At 47.2% G+C, this 21188-nt stretch overlaps 1 protein-coding gene across 1 annotated transcript in view; it reads left to right on the plus strand.

Annotated features, from left to right (window-relative positions):
- The window catches only part of GAS2L1 (growth arrest specific 2 like 1), a 53065-nt gene extending 31891 nt beyond the window's left edge, over positions 1–21174 (plus strand). Inside the window, exons 3-6 of the mRNA XM_054996999.1 lie at positions 9721–9828; positions 12501–12597; positions 13865–14255; positions 18342–21174. Of these exons, the coding sequence (XP_054852974.1) occupies positions 9721–9828; positions 12501–12597; positions 13865–14255; positions 18342–20022 (2277 nt within the window). The 3' untranslated portion in view covers positions 20023–21174. The remainder of the gene's footprint in view (positions 1–9720; positions 9829–12500; positions 12598–13864; positions 14256–18341) is intronic.
- The last annotated feature ends 14 nt before the right edge of the window (positions 21175–21188 follow it).

Here is a 21188-nt window from a genome sequence, read left to right on the forward strand (position 1 = left end):
TTAGTTGATATTTCTTTGTAATACAAGAGTTGGCAGGCCCAGGTCTTGTATAGTGATCTCCTAGGGTTGCCAGCCTCCAGGTAGTGGCTGGAGATCTCCCAGAATTACAACTGGCCTCCAGGCCACAGGTTCACCTGGAGAAAATGGGTACTTTGAGGGGGTAGGCACTATGGAATTATGCCATGCCAAGGTTCTTTCCCTCCCCAAATCCCACTTTCTCCAGGTTTCACCTCCCATATCTCCAGGAATTTCCCAACTTGGAGTTGGCAGCCCTGTGGTCTCCCCTCCTCTCAGTTTGGGTCTACTATTACTTCCCTTGATGTTTGGAAGAGGTCACTCTCCAAGTCATTTGACTAATGGCCTCTGGTGGGATGTGGAAGCCAAGTCCTAGGGCCCTTTTAAAAAAGCCAGTGGAGAGGAGGCCGGGTGCATGTCTTCAGGCAAAACGGTTCCGCACTAAGTGCTCCTCATTAGATAGCAGCCAGGAGATGGCTTAATTAATGGGGGTGGTTGTGCAGATTGAAGCAGGCACCACAGGCTATGTTCCTTGGAGGATGGGTAAGCTAGGCAGATAGATGATAACAGCCAGACAGGTCAGGACACAGTCTGGTGGCAGGAAAGCTATCAGCAAAGTCTGTTTGCTCCTGCTGCTAAATATGGAAGGCAATCAAGCAGAGTTGCATCCTTCTAATCCCGTTGACTTCCATGGGCTGAGAAAGGTGTGATTCTGCTTTGGAATGTACTGAGAGCAAGCAGAGAATATGCTAAGGCAGGAAACAGCTACGTACCCTCCCCTGTGCCTGGATTCCGCTCTGCTGGGAGGATCCCTTCTCGAGGGCATATTTTGCATTGAACATGTTGCTGCAACTTTTAAAAATTCCCATGAGCTGTTTGGGGAGCCAGAACTTAGCTGAAAAGCAGGATAAAAATAATAAATAAATAGATGTGTCTTGCGGGGCATGGGAACTATGCATAGAAGAGATTGCCACTGCTAGGGTTTCACATTGTTCTGCTGCCTCTTTTGATTTCAAGAGGGATTGTGTATGTGCATCCTGCTATCAGTGACATGGTGCGCTGGGGCTGGACTCAGCTGCCAGATTACCCCTGGTGCACATGCACGGGTTCAAAGTTCAAGCATGTGCACAAAGTGCAAACAATGCAGAAATTTTGGAATTAGCCCAGAATTCTGGCTTCTGTCTGCTCAGAACTTTACTTGTCCGTCTGACAAGAGTGACTTTCTTGCCATGCAAAGCTAGAGTGCGGGAGGAGTTTACATTTTTTTTTGTTCCCGTATGGCAACGGTGGTGTCCAAACCTGCTTGCTTCTTCAGATGATGTTAAAAATACATACTCTTCTACTGTCTCCCCTTCCCAAATTCTAGTTTAATTAATCTAGGGTAATTGCAATTCCTGGTTATCACAATGCACGCTTAACTTCTATACTAAACTTGAAAAATGCAAAGAGGAAAAATCCAGCATTTATCTCTCTAGAAGTGCCCCTTCCTTTGCAGTTCCGTTCTTATATTCCTTTAAGAACATATGAAGAGCCTGGCTGGATCAGACCAGTGGTCCCAACAAGTCCAGCATCCCATCTCACACAGTGGCCAAATAGTTACTCTGGAGGGCCAACAACAGAGCATAGAGATCAAGGCCTCCCCTTGATGTTGGCTCCTGAACCTGGTACTCAGAGGCTTACTGCCTCCAAAGGAGGAGCTTCCCTTTAGTACCATGGCTAGTAGCCACTGAAAGACCTACCCTCCATCAATCTGTCTAATCCCCCTTTAAAGCTCTTTATGCCTATATCCGTAACTGCAATCTCTAGCAGCTAATTCCACATTTTAATCACTCATTGTGTTAAGAAGTATTTTCTTCTGTCCGTCCTGAATCTGCTGCCCATCAGCTTTATTGGATGCCTTCGAGTTCTAGTATTTTGGGAGAGGGAGAAGAAGTTCTCTCTGTCCACCCTCCCTACCCTGCACATAATTTTATACACCACTATAATGTCCTTTCCCTTAATTGTCTCTTTTCTAAACTGAAAAGTCCCAGACTCATCTGCCTTTCCTCATAGGAAATGTGATCCAACGAATTGTCTTGATTGCCTTCTTCTATACTTCTTCCAGCTCTGCAGTGTCCCTTTTAGAGATGCGGTAACTAGAACAGTATTCCAAATAAGGCTGCACCATAGACCTGTATAGGTCTATGGTGCAGCCTTATTTGGAATACTGTTCTAGTTTCATAATATTGGCTGTTTTGTTTTCAGTCCCTTTCCTAATAATCCCCAGCACAGAGTTGGGATTTTTTTTTTAATGTGCATCACCTTCCCCTTCAGTTGCCCACTCATCCAATTGTTAGAAATCCTCCTTGGAATTCTACACAGTTGATCCTGTTCTTCACATTTTCACAAAATGTCGGTTAAGAGTCTAAGTAATAACTTAGTAATTGGTGTTAACTGACTTCTGAAAAAAATGCACCTGGGGAAACTGGTAATTTGGCAGAAGGTGTATTTACCCCAGAAGTGTTGGCTTAATTCCCACCATTGGCAGACTTGTGCTGAGGTTCTCAACTGCAAATCACTGAATCAGAGATGAGTGATACACACCTGTGGGCCCTTTCTGTCCTCTTCCACACTGCTAGTGAGAATCCTTGTTTTTGTTTTATAATTCTCATCCTTGGCAAATCTATAGGGTTTTCAGCATTTAATGCACATCACACACATTGGGTTGCTGCAAGATTCCAGTCCAACCAATAAGGTTGTCTTGTAATCCTTACAACAGCCCTATAAGGTAGGTAAGTATCATTATTCCTGTATTATACATGAGAAAGAGGCTTGCCTATGAACTCTCTGTGAATTCATCATAGAGGCAAGATTTGAACTAAGGGCCACCCAGATTCCCGTATTTCAGCCACTAAGTTTAAAATGAAAGAAATACTTGAGATTGCATGGTTGCAGCATTTGTGTGTAAGAATTGAGTGAAAAGAAGCCCAGGTGAATTGATCAGGATTCCATAATCATATTCTGCAAGACTGCAACTTGATGCTGAGTACAAAGTTCCACATCTGGAGAATTTTTATTTTATTTCCTTTTTTTTAAAAAATCAAGTTTCTAGTTCTCAAGGCTGTGTTGGTTGGGTAAAAAAATCCATGAATATTAGAAAGCAGGGGGGTGCATGTTTGCTGAGCAGGATTCCTGTTGGTCATTGAATGGATGCCTTAAATTTTGTCCCTTCCCATGATTAGCAGAAGGAACATCAGTCATGCAAGCCTGGGCCCTGTCAGGTCTATTGAGTTTCCGCAGGGCATGCAAGGCCGTATTGTTCAAGTTGGCCTTTGGAGGTTAACCAGATGTTTGGGGGTTTGGTCCTGACAGTGGTATGGTGCAGAGCCAGCTATTTCAATGTATTTTAATATTTTGACATTCTATTGTTATTTGTTATGTTGATTTTTATTGTATTGTCAGATGTTGCAAGTCACCTCAAGACCCTAGGGTGAGTGGTGACTAAAAAGATCAAATAAATAAATAAAATGTATTGTCTGTTCAGAATAACCATGTATGGAAATGTGTTGATTTTGTATTAATTTACATCACCTGCAGCAAGTTCACAATTGGGGGTTACTATCTACATAAATTGCTGTTTTTTTTAAAAAAGTTTATTTTCTTCATTTATACCCCACCTTTCTTCCCAGTGGGGACCCAAAGAGGCTGAACATCATTCTCCACTCCTCCGTTTTATCCTCACAACAGCCTTCAGAGGTAGGTTAGGCTAGGCTGAGAGTGTGTTACTGGCCCCGGGTCACCCAGCAAGCTTCCATGGCAGAGCAGGGATTCAAACCTGGATCTCTTGGATCTAGTTCAGCACTTTAACTACTATACCACGTTGGCTTTCAATGCAGGATATACAACTAGGGTTGCCAATCCCCCAGTGGGGGTGAGGAATCCCCGCTCTCACCCCCTCACCACCACTCAACTGGCCAACAGGGAAGAAAGGCGGGGGAACACGCCTCCCGGGCATGCTCCTGAAGTGGTGCAATGATGTCTCGGGAGTGACACTGTTGTGCTACCCTGAGAGCAGTCCCACGCTTTGCAATGGGCTCATTTGAACCCATATCAGCAAAACATGCGTGCACTCCTGCGTGATGATGTCACTTCCCAGAAAGGTGGATCAGAAAGGTGAGTGCCAGACCCACCCCCCCACCAGGAGGGAAAGGGGACCTGGCAACCCTATGGACAACAGTCCTATTTATAATTCCAAAGACCACGCACCAAGAATGTTCAAATTTACAAACAGTGATTTCTGAACAGGAAAATTGTCAGAATGAATCACTCTTACCAAATAAACTACTTTGGTGCTAGATTCCTGAATGTCAGATTACGGCTTCTATGAAGATGTTAGATGCATTGGGTTTTGCAGCTATTTGTGGCCTGTTAGTTCCTGGTGTCAATCTGATTTCCAACCCTGTAATCAAGATTTCCTCCTGACCAGTTTTGTGGGTGGTGAAAGAGAGACAAAGCTCCCCAGAAGCAGCTGCACTTAACAGAAAGCTAAACAGTCCCTAGGCTGAATTACAGAGGCAGCCCAACGACGAGGCGGCAGCTTCAGGTGCTGTGAAAAGTGAGCAGGTGGGAGAGCTTCTTAATGAGACGGGAAGGGCTGTGTTCCTCTTTGGATCCTTGCTATTGAATTACTTCGATTATGTTCAGACTGCACGTCAAGCTGACATTAAAGCTGAGCGTGCACAAACAGGGCTTGTTGCCAGGCTTTCGTGCATGACTCATTCCTGTCTATTGTCTGCCTATTGTATTTTTATCTTGCTGTTCCTCAGAGGAGCTCAACCAGTGTGATGTACATTCTTCTCCCACCCTCCATTTTATCCTCACAACAACCTTGTGAGTAGATTAGCCCAAGGGCCAAAATACATGATACAAAACCCACATGTTAGGACACAGGTTCCTGACCTAACTCATGGCCATACATTCAAGCAGAGCTTTACCTTTTAAAAGCTCTCCATTTCCTGGTTTGGCTGAAAACGGGACACAGGAGGGAGATGCTCTGGGCTTCCCTCTTACTGCACTTTTGCCCCCAGAAATAGTATTGGGGGGACCCTGCTTGCCCCTTCCTCTTATACCACGTGTCCATCCCAGGGCACATAAAACCAAAGGAAAGGGCGGGCAGGGCCCCTTGTGCCGTTTCTGGCAGAGAAAATGCTGTGGGAGGGAATCCCAAAGTCTCTCGCTTGACCATGCCCGATTTGCAGCCAAAACAAAAAACAGAAAGCTTTTAAAAGGTGAATCCTGCCTGAAAGTGTAATGGTGAGTCAGGTTGGGACCCCACATGAAAAAGATCTAGAGTAAGAAGATTGCATAGATGCTTAAACTGACACTTTTTAAAAAGAGCTGGTTGAATGTGCAGGTAGTTAGGCTTATTGAGAGGGTAGCTTGTTTGTTATGTTTTGGAATGACTAATGTAATGATACTGGCTTGGATCCTATGGTTGTGTTCAGTGTGTGCAAGACAGCCTCCGCTGAGGTGCGCACTTTCCCTTGCACAAGGGCTAATTGAAAAACATCCATTGGAAGTGCTAGCGGCAGAGGAAAATCACTCCTCAGGGCCAAGCTACACATGACGAATGACACTTGAACAGCAAGTGTATTTCTCCCTGTTCACTTGCCCTCCACTCAATCCACTTGCCGTTCAAGTGTCATTCGTCATGTGTAGCTTGGCCCTCAATGGAGATGGTCCAGTCATAGAGTGCAAGCAACTGTTTCTCTGTATATGTTTTTCCTACCTGTATCTGGCAAAGGGGCCCTGACCTGGATAGCCCAGGTAAGCCTGGTCTGGTAAGATCTCAGAAGCTAAGCAGGTCTGGCCTTGATTAATAATTGGATGGGTGACCTCCACCAAAGACCTTGGTTGCAAAGGCAGGCAATGGCAAACCACCTCTGTTAGTCTTGCCACGAAAACCTCACCAGGGGTTGTTACAAGTCAGGGTACTCTCCACCACCACCTAACAAAGGGAACGTGGACTCTTGAAAGCCTATACCCTGAAAATCTTGATGGACTTTAAGGTGCTACTGGACTTGAATCTTGCTGTTTTACTGAAGACCAACAGCTATCCACCGGAAAATATTTTTTCCTATGTTATAATGCTTGATATTTGCCTTTTTGAAGAGGTTTTTTTAAAAAACAGAGATGATCTTGTGGGGTGCAGGTCACTGGGAAGGTCTCCTGCGCAAGACCATTGAAATAGGCATTGCAATATTCTGGCACAGCTCTCAGGAAGGCTTCCGCAAGAGAATTTCCTGGTGGATTATGTCCTAAATTAATTAGTACATGTGGTGGGGGGGGGGCATTTGGGCGTTCTACTGAAGTTTCTTGGAGCAGCCGTGTTGCTGTCCTTGTTTCCACAAGCTAAAAAAAGCTAACGTGGAAAAGATGTGGTCATTTGTCATTGAACAGAAACATTCCACTTTCTTCCTTTTTCAGTAAGAGAGGTGTTATAAAAACATGCTTGTAAAATTCCATAATTTTTATTTTTGCTCTGTAAATGGAAAATAAAACTTTTCCGCACCAGATTTTCTTTCTCTCAAACCTTTCCGTGGCTGAAAGCAAATAATGAAACAAAAAAAAATTGAAAACCAGCAAAATTTAGAAATGAATATGTGACAAGGGAGGACATAACCAGCAACAGCAGAATTCTCAGCCTTCTGAAATATGATTCAGGCTTAAGAGAGGCAAAGAAGTAGGAGCATCTCAGCGCTTTCCCTGGGAGCAACTGCAGTAAAGACTCTGCACTGATGTACCAACTTCCCAGAGTAAGGAAGGAATTTTGTCTGCATGGAACGGGGACCTTGCCTCAAGCTCTTGGGGCACTGTTGATCAAATTGTTAGCATGCCAGGTTGGCCCTGTATCTACCTGTCTGGAGCATTGTCTGTTTGTTCCTGCAATTCATAATGGCTGCTGCTACTCCAATCTCACAAAGGGTGTATTCCCTGTATTCCAGACTGCGTGTGAGTGTTCCTCAAAAATAGAAAAGAGTCCAGTAGCACCTTTAACCAACTTTACTGTAGCATAAGCTTTCGAGAATCACAGTTCTCTTCGTCAGATGCATGATTCTGTGATTCTCGAAAGCTTATGCTACAGTAAAGTCGGTTAAAGGTGCTACTGGACTCTTTTCTATTTTGCTACTACAGACTAACACGGCTACCTCCTCTTCCTCAAAAATATTACTTTGTTTTGACCCCATATCTTTCCCCCCCTATGGGTGGTAAATCAAAAGGGGAAAGGGGCAATTGTGATCAGAAAAATGACCTGCAAGAAAAACAGTGCCTCCTCTTCCTCTCTTTTGCTCTGATCAGATCCAAAGCCTCTTCTCTCCATTCTACATTTTAATCAAAGAAGAAAATAGATCTTGTTCACGCTTCTCTCACATGTGGACTATAGCACTGTGTATAGACGGGCAAGGCCTTTCAATTTGTGACCAGATTGCATGATTTCTTCCTACCTTTACTGAAATTTCATTCATTTATCCTTGAAATCTAAAAAGGTACCCTCTTTCCCACCTTCCCCGTTTCTTTTATGGGACATATCATAAGAAAGCTAGAGAGAAAAATGTGGAAGCAACAGCAAGAGGAGGAGAATTGCACAAGCAGGCCTGTGTTGTGTGTTGTGACTTGTGACTCCTTGAGAGAGTGACAAAAAGCCACAGGAGCTGGCAGTAAACATAGAGGTTTTAAAGAATATCAGCTTTCCCTATTTTTTTTAAAAAAATAAGGAAAGCTGATATTCTTTAAAACCTCTATAGTCCAGTTAAAAAGTCCAGTTAAAGATACCCATTACAGTTTTGTGACACCTTAAAGACGAACCGATTTCTTGTGGCAGTTTTTTTGGTGTGGTTTAGAACTCGCTTTATCAGATGCCAGATTATCTTCATCAGATGCGAGTAGGCAGCTGCAGAAACTTCTGCCAGGATAAATTGGTTAGTCTTTAACGTGCCACAAGATTTTGCTTTTAACTCTGGCTACCTCTGACATACCTGCAGCTGGAGGGATTTTTGAGCATGGGTGCCAGCGATCAGGAGAGGAACCTCCCCCCCCCCCATCCACTTCTCTGCCTCCCAGACAAGGAACACTAGAATAAATAATAATGCCCGGGAGAGATGAAGGACAAGCTTTTTGAATATACACAGGCTGCAGAATCATCTTAGCCTGTAAAAAGGTTCTGGTTTATAGTGAAGCGTTTTTATCTTGCAAGCACTGGGTTTGAGGCGTGGTGGTGGTGGTGGTAGTTAACTAGTGCTGGGTTTGAAAGCATCTCTCAAGCCAAGTTGCAAAGCGAAGACTCTTTCTCCTGCATGTGATAAGAGACAAGCAGCCAAACCAGCTCGGCTGCTGGGGCGTTTGTGTTTGGCTGGCTGTTTTTCTGCCTGCTTGTGGAGAAGTTTCCCTGAACCAAGAGGTCATAAATTATAGAAATTGGAAGTGGCTTTCTGCCAATGACAGCATCTCCTCCAGCAGCAGACAAGGAGAGGCTCTTCCTTGTTTTGAACTGGTTGCCAAGGCAAAGCAGGGAAATATTTCTGAGTTTCGACCTACTGTTTCTTGTACTGTGATCTGAAACTCTGGTGCACTAATCGAAGGCAGCCGAAGATCAAATCCTCCTTCCGGATGCAACAAGTGTTTTCTTAGGCCTGACTGAAACATGACATTGGTGTAGTGGGCAAGAGAACTCACCCATGAGACTCTGCCTGTGCACAGTTTCATTGAAATAGGGCTACCACCTGTGTAAAGCAGCAAGAACCAGCGTGGCATAGAGGTTTGGGTGCTGGACTAGGAGCAGGAAAATCCAAGTTCAAATCCCTGCTTAGCCATGAAGATCTCCGGGTGACTTGAAGCCGGTCTCTTTCTCTCCGTAACCTACCTCCAAAGGATTATTGTGAATAGAAAATGGAGGAGAGGAGAATGATGTAAGCTGCCCTGGGCTCCTTGGAGAAAGGATGGGATAAAAACGTACTAAATAATGTTGATGGTGACAATGGCGGCATCTGTAGGTGTTTTGCTTGGGTGGCGTCTTAATATGAACACAATCCTGCATGAATGTAAAGTCCCCAAGGTGAGTTCTGTTGCCACGGCCAACATCATGTTTAAACCAGGCCTAAAACTCCCCCATCCAGAATGGCATTCTGCCTGTCATGCAAAGCAGAGGAGATGAGATGCTCTTAACCAAAGAGGGGCAACTTGTGTCCCATGTGCAAGATCCATCCTGTGGAGGCCGTATGGATTTTTTTTTAAGTTTGCCCACTCATGACATTTGTTTTTCAAGTTGTAAAAAAAATGGATGGATATAACTATAATGTGTCATCTGAGTTTTGGACTTTCCAGGTAACATCATTTATACAGTATGCCACACTATGCTTCAGCACATGAGCACCATAGCTGGGATGGCATAAACCAACAATTGGTACCAATTGGATTATGGAGTCTGATCAGGTTGCAGGGGGTAAAAATGAGTTTCCAGGCTGCCTGGAGAATCAAGCAGCTCCTGAGAATACAGATGTTGGCCACCTCTGTTCTAGACCTGGCTTTTGGCTCAGACTAAGAAAATCCTTTATCACAGATCTGGATTCATTGTACCGGAGGGGAGGAAGGAGACATACTGGGTTATTGCTGGCCTGTTTGCTGCTGAATGCTGACCTTTCTCTCCCTTTTCTCTTTTCCCCCTCCTAGGTAAGAGAGATTCTGGGCCATTGCACCTGCCCCTCTCAGTTCCCCATGGTTAAAGTCTCGGAGGGTAAATATAAAGTGGGAGATTCCAACGCACTGATCTTTGTTCGAGTAAGACCCTCTACAGATAATATCTCCTCCTTCCTCTCTCGCCTCCCTATTTTTGCTCTGCAGGGGTATTCGAGTCCTTGAGTTCAAGCTGGAAAATGTGCTGCAGAAGCGGCAACTCCCTGCAGAAGCTCTGTATGCAAATCTGTGTTTCCCCATCTCACTTCTCCAGTGGGTTGCATCTCCCTTCTTTTGAAGATAAGCTGCTGTGTGTAGGCAACAACGGATGCCTTCGGTTGTGTAAAGGAAGCAGGCAAACTACAGAAAGCCCAGCTGAGGCAGGACCACGTCTGGGGAGGCCCTTCCAGTACACAGTCTCGAATGCTGTGAATGCAAAATCGGGATGCAGCAGCTGGAATGTATTTTTGCAAATTGTGGGAAATGCACATGTGTGCCTAATTGCAAATGTAGGATGCATTTTTTTGCAGTGAGCTGCTAGTAGTTCTCTGGCTCAGAGCTTCAGCCCATTAAGTCCCAGTGCAAATCTAACATTGGCTGTGACTCATTGGGTGGCTGTAGTCAAGTAACTGCCCTTCCCTGCCATCTGAAGAGAATGCTACTGGCCCGTTTTACAAGGTTGTTGGATGGATTCTGAAGATCTTGTATGTGAAGCACCCAGAGAGATGTAATTATGTGTGAAATAGCATTTATTGTGCAATTATTTTATCTATAAAATGAAATCTAAAGCAGTTTATGAGGAACTACTGAGGCCGAGTATGTTTTGCATGCAGAGAATCCTGTGTTTAACCCCTGCCATCTCTAGTTGAAAGGATCTCAGGTAGCAGATGCTGGGGAAAGACTTTCCTCTGCCTGAGATCTCAGAGAGCTAAGCAGAATAGACAGTGCTGACTCCGATGGGCTTCCTATAAGGCAGCGTCATATATATTCATTTCAGTTAGGGGTTTGGCCTGTTGTGTTTCTCATAAACTTAGGAAAGAAGGTCAGATCTTTGATCTATCAAGGTCTACTCTGAATGGCATTGGTTGTCTAGAGTCCCAGGCTGAGGCCTTTCACGTCATCTACTACCCGATCATTTTAACTGGCAATGCTCAGAATTGAACCTGGGACCCTCTGCATGGAAAGCAGAGGTTCTGTCACTGAGCCACGGCCCCTTCCCAGAGGGTGGGACGTAGATGTTGGCATACAAGTGAAAGGAAAGGGGCTGCTGCTCCCACTGCTTGAGAAAAGCCCCTTTGCAGGGACAAAGCACTCTGCAATCTCCCTTTTAAAATAACTCTAAAATTGCCATCAAATTAGAAGCGCTCCATGCTACCACTGGCTGGCTGAGGCAGTGTGCTGGCTTTAGATGGATGGAGTTTCTGGATTACGTTCTAAAGCTGCCTGTTTTGTAACTTGAAATCTATCGCACTATTTTTTATTTTTAGATCAGAGCTTTCAAAAAAAAATCCCTTCTGTCACAAGGGATTCCACATGATGTGGAATTTCTCGGTTGCATGTTTTTATTGCCGGTTGCGATTGCTTCCTTTCCCCACTCCTCCTCCCACTTTCTGGGGTTTGTTCGTTTTAATCTGTAAAATCAGAGTCTTTTGCAAATCAGTGATGGGAAGGTAAGAATGTCTCAGAACATTATTGCTTAAGAAAAGCTCTTCTGGATCAGACCAGTCATCCATCTGGTCCAGTACGCCGGATCCCATAATGGCCAGCCGGTGTCCCTGGAAAGCCATCAAGAGGGCATGGAGGCCAAGGCTTTCCCCAGGTGTTGTTGTGTTCAGAGGTTGACTGCCCCCAAAAATGGAGGTTCCTTTTAGTTGTCATGGCTGATAATCACTGACGGACCTCTCCTCCCATGAGTCTGTCTAATCCCCTTTAAAGCTGTCTTTGCTTTTAAAGTGCTAACAGTTTGGCACTTGAGATGGAAAATCCCCAAAGCTAAAAATTACCACCCTGCTGTATGGCCAGAGCCAGCTGCTTCTCTCTGCCTGATGGCAGGGCTTGGCTGTTCGAGGCTCTGCGGTAGCTGGTGATGACACGACTTCTGCAAGGACTATCTAACGAGCAGGAGATGCACCAACTCGTTCTTTCTAATCCAATAGAAAGCAATAACAACAACATTCAGTTTATATACCACCCTTCAGGACAACTTAACACCCACTCAGAGCAGTTTACAAAGCATGTTGTTGTTATTATCCCCACAATAGTCACCCTGTGAGGTGAGTGGGGTTGAGAGAGCTCGTAGAAGCTGTGACTGACCCAGTGTCACCCAGCTGGCTTTCTAGCAGAGGAGTGGGGAATCAAACCCGGCTCTCCAGATTAGAGTCCCGCGCTTTTAATCACTACACCAAACTGGCTCTTAAGGAGAGGAGATTTTAGGTTTGATATTTTTCTTAAGTCTGTTGGGAGGGGAGCAACTAAAGAGATCCTAAAAGCTAGAAACGTGTGTTTTTTGTATTTAAAAAAAATGGAGATTTTTGCTTTTCTTGCAGACAAGCCATATGCAGAGGACTAAGAGAATCTGACAAGCCCAGTTTTATGGAGGGGGGGGGACCTTAGGCCCGGGCGGGTGACTGAGGCCAGAAGAACCACTTGGTCCCCCTTCTTTCTCCCAGCATGCTCCACTCTTATTCTTCCTGATAATTCTGAAAAAACTCTCCTTCTTGCCAAGCCAACGAGCAGCATGCTTGATGTGAAGTTTGTTTCTTTGGTTGCCTGCACAGGTACTGAGGAGCCACGTAATGGTACGTGTTGGTGGTGGCTGGGACACGCTGGAGCACTACCTGGACAAACATGATCCATGCCGATGTACATCTCTCTGTGAGTATATAGGCTTAGGAACTCCCTGTTGGGAGGGCAGTCATGCTGCTTATCTGGAGGATTCAGGGGCTTTTGCAGCTATGCCCCCTTCCCTTATGTCTCTTGTTTCAGTAGCTTTGTCATATGCAAATGCATCCTCGTGGGGCTGGGAGCCAGTGGAGTTAAATGTGCCACCTTTCAGTGAGCTGTAGTAGCTTGCACCATGCCATTAGATGAGTCTGTCTGTACTTTTCAGTGGAGGAGCGAACATATGACCTTGCCTTTGTGGGAGGGGGCTGTGGTGGGTCTTGCATTTTGGCCTTCGGAGACTTAGAATCTCTCTACACAAGACATCTTACACAGAGATGCAAGTGTAGGGAGATTCAATGTGAGCCTGGAAGCATAGTTTTAAAAGACAGAGCCTGCAAAGATGGCTCCTCAGAGAATTTGTTACCTCACCTCATTTTCCAGGAGGTGAAATTGACAGAGCCTTTGGTTAGGCAAAGATGAAATTAACAAACCCTCTGAGGAGTAATCTCTCACTCTGTCCTTTTAAACTACCCTCTTGTAGAGAGGTGAAAGTGACAGAGCCTTGGGGGAGGCGAAGATGAAATTAACAAACTCTCTGAGGAGTGATCTTTGCGGGCTCTGTCTTTTAAAACTATGCTTCCTGGCTAACATTTGCATCTCCCTACACTTGAGCATCCCTGTGTAAGATGTCTTGTATAGAGAGACTCAAAGTTAGGCCTTTGTGAGCAGAGGCTTTGCTTATCTTTGGTTTGTCAGCACATGGCTAAAGGGCTTCCTCAAGGGGCATGGATGGCTAAGAGATGGTTCTTTGATAAGTGCTGATGGCTGGTGGCTTCTAGCTGAGACTAGTGGGGCTGAGACGAGTGTTCTGTCTGTACTGTTCAATATGCAAAGGAGAGAACTGGACTGTAGGCAGTAATGGAGAGGGAGCTTTTAGGCATTGGATGAAAGCCTCCAAGGGCATGCTGTTTGCTTTTGGGGAACAGAGTCTGATGGATCTAATAGTATGTCATAATCATAAACATGCCTGTTTCCCTCCCACCCTCCATTTGCATTTTTGGCAATAAATAGATATCACAGATATCCCACAAGTTCCCAGTAATTCCTCCCTTTCTAGGAAACCAATTCTCTAGAGTTCTCTGCCATGGGAGGTGGGAAGCATGACGCCATATAAACAGTTCTGGTGGGTTTTGCCTTCATCTCTCCAAACCCTCCTCCTCCGCCTGCTCACTTGCTTTGGGCGTCCTCTTTTTTGCAGCCCACCGTCTGACACAAACGCGAGGACTCACGTTCTCTCCACAGAAGATGGCAACCCCAGGCAGCCCCCAAGCTGCCAGCCCCAGCACCCAGCGCCGGGCCGAAGCCATGAACCTGCACAAGTCCTCTGAACCCCTCCGTGTGGGTGATAAGCGTCTCGTGGGGGGAGGCGATGCAAATCACACCAAGGCGAACCGTCCAGGCTTCCCGCCTAAAGGAACTGGAGATTCCACGGCTCTGAGGCAGACGTCTGGTGCTGCGTCCACTGGGAGGCATGACGGGCTGCCCATGAGGTCTGGTCCATCTGCTCAGAGCTCCAGCAGTCCTTTGAGGGGGTCTGCAGTGCAGACCCACCGGGACAACTGTGACCCCCGTGGCTCCAACCCTCTGAGGTAAATTGGTTGCTTACTGATTGGTCGCTCGGGGTGGGCTGCCTCTGATGGTGTTTGCCGTTTGGAGCCAAAGAGGTTTCACCTGAGATGATATCTTCTTTGGCTAATACATTTATTGTGAAAACAAACAGGAGTCTTGGGTATACCAGACGAGGCACAAATTCTAAATCTGATATGAGCTTTCATGAATTGGAGCCCCTGAATGGATGGGAGATCATATTCTTCATGCTCCTGTGTAATACCTCTTTGCAAATAAACATTGAACGCCTCATATGAACACACATTGATGCTGCCATATATAAAACCAGACTGTTGGTTGATCAAGGTCAGTGTTGTCTGCTCTGACTGGCAGCTGCTCTCCAGGGTCTTAGGCTGAGGTCTTTCCTATCAGCTACTGCCTGGTCCTTTTAACTGGAAATGCTAGAGATTGAACCTGGGGCCTTCTGCATGCCAAGCAGATGTTCTAGCACTGAGCCACAGCATATCTCCCTTGGGAAGGCAGCTTAAACTTCATCTTACAGGGGAACAATTTGTATAGGTGAACTTAATTGTATTGGTGCTAAGAAAAAAACTTTCCAAGATTCTATGTCATAGTAACCCAGATCCTGCAAGGCTGCATTTTGTATAAATTACACTCATTTCAACACATTTCAGTGAGCACCACTATACATTTTCAAGCGTATATTCACAGCCACATGAACTAGAACCGGAGCTTTTTTTCAGCTGGAATGGGGTGGAACGGTGTTCTGGCTCCTCTTGAAAATGGTCACATGGCCGGTGGCCCCGCCCCCTTATCTCCAGACAGAGGGGAGTTTAGATTACCTCGCTTCAGCGGTGTGGAGGGCAATCTAAACTCCCCTTTGTCTGGAGATCAGGGGGCGGGGCCACCGGCCATGTGACCATTTTCAAGAGGCGCCAGAACTCCGTTCCACCCCATTCCAGCTGACCCAAAGTGATGCCCTTGTGCAGTCCTGGGAGTGTGCACACACTTTGCATGTACACATGTGGTACCAGAGGCATCACCTGCACACACCCCTGTGCTGGCACACATCCCTGTGCTGGCAACCCACTGAGTTCTACTACCTCTTTTCCCAGAAAAAAAGCCCTGAGTAGAACCATCCCTACCTTCAAAAGTGTATTTATTTATTCATGTTGCCGTCTACTGAGTCTGACCATTGGTCCACTTGGCCAAGCACTATTCAGTTTTTTTCAGCTAAACCAGTGTTCCTAACATGGTGCCTGTGGTTGCGAGCTGCTCTAGCATAGTGACTAAGTGGCTGGGCTCCAAGGCAGCACTCTGCTGGTTCGACTCCCACCGCTACCATGAACTCTGCAGGTGGCCTTGGGTAAGCCACTCCTCTCAGCCCAGCTGCATTGTGGGGATAATAATAACACTGACTTTGTTCACTGCTCTGAATGTGGCACTAATCTATCCAGGAGAGTAGCATATAAACACATAGTGGTGGTGGTGGTTTTTGCTATTATTATCATTATTGTGTGGGTACTACAATGTCCACAGGTGGCTTTCCTGCACCCCATTTGTTTCTTCAGCAAAGCATATCCTTTTCCCCAGTGGATGTTGTGTTCCTGTTAGGGAACCTCAGTTTCTGTGTTTAGAAGAGAAGAGCTGAGGAGGGAAGAATGTCCAGTGGGGGCGTGAGGTGATGTTTGGGGAAACTGTGTTTGCAGGGTGTATGGGTAGCTCTTGGTCAGTGCTGGGACGAAGCCTGCTTTTCAGGAAACTCTCAGGTCAGCTTCTGTTATCAGTTGAGAAGTATCGGCCCTCCTGCTTCCTGCTTTGCCCTGTGACTTCAAAATGTGTATTCAGTGTTTATCTGACTGCCTAGTTACATTCATATCTCTGTGCCAAAAAGGATGTGTCTTTGTACACACACCCACGAGCCAACGCAAGGCCCAAACGGGCCCTTGACAGTGGCCCGATGTATGCTGGGCTTCCACTGGTACTCAATTCAGAATTCAGCTTTCATTTGGGCATGGGGGTAGACTAGGGGAGCAATTTTTTTCATTTTTATGACTTGAGGACACACAAGCATGGGCTAAAATAGTGGACGGAGGTGTGGGTAATTCCTTTCTGTTCCCTTTTGACTAGCAAAACAAATCAGGTATGCAAAGTTAAAGAAATTGTAGAAATCTATATAGCCTGAAGAATCCAATTTTTCTCACTGCAACGAGTTGTTAAAAAGATAGAAGATGTGAGTTGCTTCCTAATGTGATAGCATGTTTTCCAACCCTTTCCTTCCTCCCCTCCCAATCAGCTACCAGTGCGGTGGCTGCTCTGTTTGTAGCAAGAATGCTCTGATGTGCTATTCTGATGGTATGGTATGTTCACAGACATTCCAGCTTCAGGAGGCAAGTAGCATATCAGTTGTACATTGCTGGCAAATGTGCTGAGAGATATTTGCATAGTGGGGGGGAGGCAGGTAAAGCCACACAGCAGATTTTACAGTTTAGTTGTCATGCTTCTCCCAAAGAATCCCAGAAATTTCAGGTTTGCTGAGGATAGAATTATTTAGCAAAACCTCCAAACTCATCTCACTTTTGAAGTATGGGTCCCAGCGTTCTTTGGGGAGTTAGAATGATAATTGGACTGGCCCAGGTGGTGGTGGTTGATATATTGATCCAGGGTACGAGAGACTGTTGGTACAAAACAGCATGGGCAGTGTAGAGGTGGGGGACCTGGAAGCATAAACACAAGCCAGGAAATGGGGACAGAGAGGCTCAAGATCAAATATTGATCTTGTTCCATAGTTCTTGAGTAAACATTTCTCTCTCACACACATACAAACACAAAGAGACACAACTTTCCAATACTGACACAGTGGTCCGACTAAGGATTTAATTACGTATTACATTTTCTCCAGAAACATCCCCTGGTCAGCCCGAGAAGGTGTTTCGTGCTTCCCAAGCATGCATTAGGATCATGGCATGTATTGGGAGCCCCTCACCCCATGCCATTTTCCCCATCTAAAACAGCCTCAGGGGGCTCTATTTGCTCCATGTGCACTGATGGGGCTACATGTTACGTTTCCCAAGTGGGGCAAATAGTGGCTTCCCAGGTCCATTTCAGGTCAGGAGAATGGCATAGGGGGGAGTGAGTTCTAAGCCCCCTTTCCTTGTTCACCATGTCCCAATCTGGACTCCCCGCCCCGTGTGCCTGGGGCGTGGGGGGGGGGGAAGGGGGGAGGTTGGTGCTATATAAAATAAATCTGTGTAGTGTTTTTTCTTCTGTGACATTGCCCTCTGGTGGTGAGTCTAGGAAGTGGGCAGCATGACAAATCCTCTGAAACAAGACCTGGGTCCAGTAACACCTTAAAGACCAACTAGATTTCCAAGGTTTCAAGCGTCAAAGCTCCAGGCATCTTTGCCATCTGACTGTACCAAACCATCCTTTGTATGGCGGGGGTAAGAGGCAGCCTGACTTGATGTACGTTCATAGTTGCCAGGTCCTTCCAATGGAAGAATTTTTAAAAAAAATTTTTTTACAAAATGAAATACGTACACACAGTAGATTGGCCATTCCTTGAGCACAAAATGGGGAGGAAGGGTTGGAGTTGGATCAGCTGGTTGTGAGGATGGGTATCGTTGGACTGTGCCTGTGGTGGGCTGATGGGAACCAGGATGTCCTTATTTCAGCTCTTGCATGAAAAGAATATTGGTAGGGGTTGGATGACACAGATCCATTCCAGTAGCAGAGACGCTTTCCTCTGCTGCAAAGAACCTTCCTCAGAAGGAAAGTACCCCTCTGCTAGTGGAACGGAGCTACAAAATCCAACTGTGCATAACCAAGTATGGTTTCGGGTATAACCTCCGCTCCGAAGAAAGACATGATTTCATGAATCTGACATGAAGTCAGATTTCAATCTGACTTGAAATCTCTACCTTGTCACTGGGTCTTTCTGCCTCTGCCCCCCGCCCCTTAGATTGGTAATATGGGGAAATATGATACTGGCCTACCTTACCAGAGGACTGTAAGGAAGCATTTTGCTGTTTCAGAAAAGCACCAGATAAATGCAAAGCAGTGCCGCAATAAATAAGGAAATTAATTAATTTTCTCCTTTGCTGCAGGCCCCCTAGAGCCCGGCGACTTTCTGGAGACAGCGATTCCTCAGCCTCGTCTGTGCAGAGCGGCAGTCTGCCCAGGAGACGTAATGAAAATGGCAGCCTGGCGCTCAGGAGAGAACCTGGGAGACGGATCTCTGAAGGAACCGGCTTGCACTCCAGTGCCAGTCCCAAGAGGCTGTCGGACAGTCGCAGCCAGTCACGAGAGCGGGGTCCCTTGGCGAGGCCTTCTGCGGGGGCCAAGAGGACCGAGGCCGAAGATCGGGGCCGTCCCCGACTGCCAAATGGGCCTAGCAAGACAGTGGCCCAGAGCCCTCGCCCCAGAGCCCGCAGCCAGGGGAGACCTGTTGGGGAGCCTGTGCTCCTGATCAGCCGAGGGAAGGATGGGCAGCACTCTTGGGCACGAGCTGAGGACCGAAAGGAGAGCCCGGGAGGCTCTGGCAGAGTCACCCCCAGGACCCAGAGCCCTGCAAGGGGTCACTTTGTCTCAGGTGGTTCCAGGAGTCCAGCACTCACCAACCGAAGGGGGTCTCTTCCCACCTCTAAAGTTATGGACCCCTCGGCCCGAGTAACTCCCTCAGTTTCTGGGTCCCAGAGGCAGCGGCAGCCGTGTTTGGCAGCACCACGAGTCCCTTCGAAAGAACCAAGGTCTGAGGAGACCTCACACTCCCAGCAGCTCCCAGACAGTTTAGGACAAGAATTGGAGGAACTGGCCCACACCTTCCGGACCCCGCTGCGCTTGGATCCAAGCCAAGAACAGCAGCTTTACCGGCGACTGGAAGAGGAGTTTCTGGCCAATTCCCAGATGATGGATCTGCAGGAGGATGAGGAGCAAGAACAGATAGAGCCTTTGGGCCGAATCTGTGACGGCCCTCGGCTCCTGCAAACCACCCCAGACCAAGGAACTGTTGACTCTGCCTACTGTTCCTCCAGCTCTTCGTCTTCCTCCCTCAGTTTCTTCAGCAAGTATGGCCTCCAGGCTGAATCCAAAGATGAACCCAAGAGGACCCCTGCCTCTCAGAGGATCTGGGCCTCTGAGGCAGGTGCTGCTCCCTCCGACCTCCACAACGGCTCTACTGACACCTCTGACCTCTGGGACTCTCCTGCCACTCCGGAGCGAGCCACCCGTTGGCGGAAACCAGCCTTGTCAAGCTCCTCTGATGAAAGCAACTGCTACGTGGGCCTGAATGACTTGCAAGAAGTCCAGGAAGGGGTAGAACTTCCTGAGCCACGAGCAGGCAGTCCGTGGGGCGCTGTGGAACTGGTGGCCTCCAATGCAGACTTGGAATCTTTGCACCATGAATTTGTCGAGGAGCCTCCGGTGCAGCCCCTTGAGGGGTCTCCAGGAACTCCTCCCCCCGAGGAAGTCATTCTCAGGCCGAAGCCGTCCCTAAAGAAACCCGACCGTGTGCCTTCCATCTATAAGCTCAAGCTGCGTCCCAAGATCAAGCCCCGCACAGACTCCCAGCCGGACAAGAAGCCGACCAAGATCCCCACACCCCTCAGCTACAAGGCCGCGGGGGCCAGCAAATCTCCGGCTGGGGGTGCCTCGCCCAAGGACAGCCCTTCCAAGCGCCCGGCTGAGCACAGAACCTGGGCAGCTCTCCACAATGTGTTCTCCTCCTTTGTGGAGCCTCCCCGTGGCCCAGCAGAGTCAGGGGTGGCCGACGAAGGCACATGGGCCTAAAGGTCACCAGAAGAGAGCACAGCCTGTACTAGATTGCCTGTTGCAGCTGCTTCCCTTACCCCGCTGTTCCCTCTCCTGCTGCTGCCTTGGGTGTGTTTCTTTTGTGACCTTAATATTTGCTGCTGTTTTGAAAAGTTGGGGGGAGGGGGCTTTTATCCAGAAGGTGGTACTTCCGTTTTTCAAAAAAACTGAGGCTGGAAGATGGCATGGCTTTTTGATTTCCGTGTCTGTGAAATGCATTTAGGGGGGAGTCTGTGAGCACTGGATCCATGGACGGAAGTTGGAGGGTGCTCCAGAGACAGCCTGGCTCTGGGGCTCCCAGACTCCCTTGGCTTACCTGTTGTAGTCCTCTTGAGTCGCCCACCCCGAGCCTTCTGAATTCCATAGCACTTTGGATCTACAAACCTCTCAGCTCTCTTTGTCTCTCCACACCTCCTCTGGAGATGTGTGGCGGTTGAAGGAGGAGCCGTGGCTCAGTAGAAAAACCTCTGCTTCGTATGCAGAAGGTCCCGGGTTCAAGCCCTGGCATCTCCAGTGGAAAGGAAGAAGTCGTAGGTGATGTGAAATACCCTGGAGAGTGGCTGCCTGTCTGAATAGACAGTACTGACCTTGATGGACCAAGGGTCTGATTCAGTCTAAAGCAGCTTCATAGGTGAGATCTCTTACCTCCTCCATTGGGAAGAAGGGCCAATTTCCTAGCCTTGCAGGTGACAGAGTCCTGCTAATACATATTGCTGGGCGGGGGGGGGGGGGGATAAGTGTGCAGAGGGTGGGAGTCCTGCAGCAGGTGTGGCTCCCAAGTATGCAAGGTGATGGCTTTTATTTTTTTAAAAAAACTTCTGTCTTAACGGATTATATTTTTAACAAGACGTGTTTTGGAGAGGAGGCAGGGGAGGGGATGCTGAAGTCTTGCACATGAATTCCTCTTCAGCAGGCCCCTCTCAGCCTCCTGAGATCTGGGCCGTTAGAGTCCCCTTGACCTTCCATGTACTGTAGGTGTGTTTAATAATCTATGCATATTTATATAAGTAATAAGGGGGCATTGCACTTCGTCACGAGTGCTGCCTCGTCTAGAGCGCCTGCCCGCCACCCAACCCCACGAATGTAGCTAACTGAACTGACCCGTGAGCTCTCGTAACCCAGACAGTAAAAATGGACAAATCAAA

This window comes from Eublepharis macularius, chromosome 13, assembly GCF_028583425.1.
Source record: "Eublepharis macularius isolate TG4126 chromosome 13, MPM_Emac_v1.0, whole genome shotgun sequence".
Taxonomy (NCBI): Eukaryota; Metazoa; Chordata; class Lepidosauria; order Squamata; family Eublepharidae; genus Eublepharis; species Eublepharis macularius.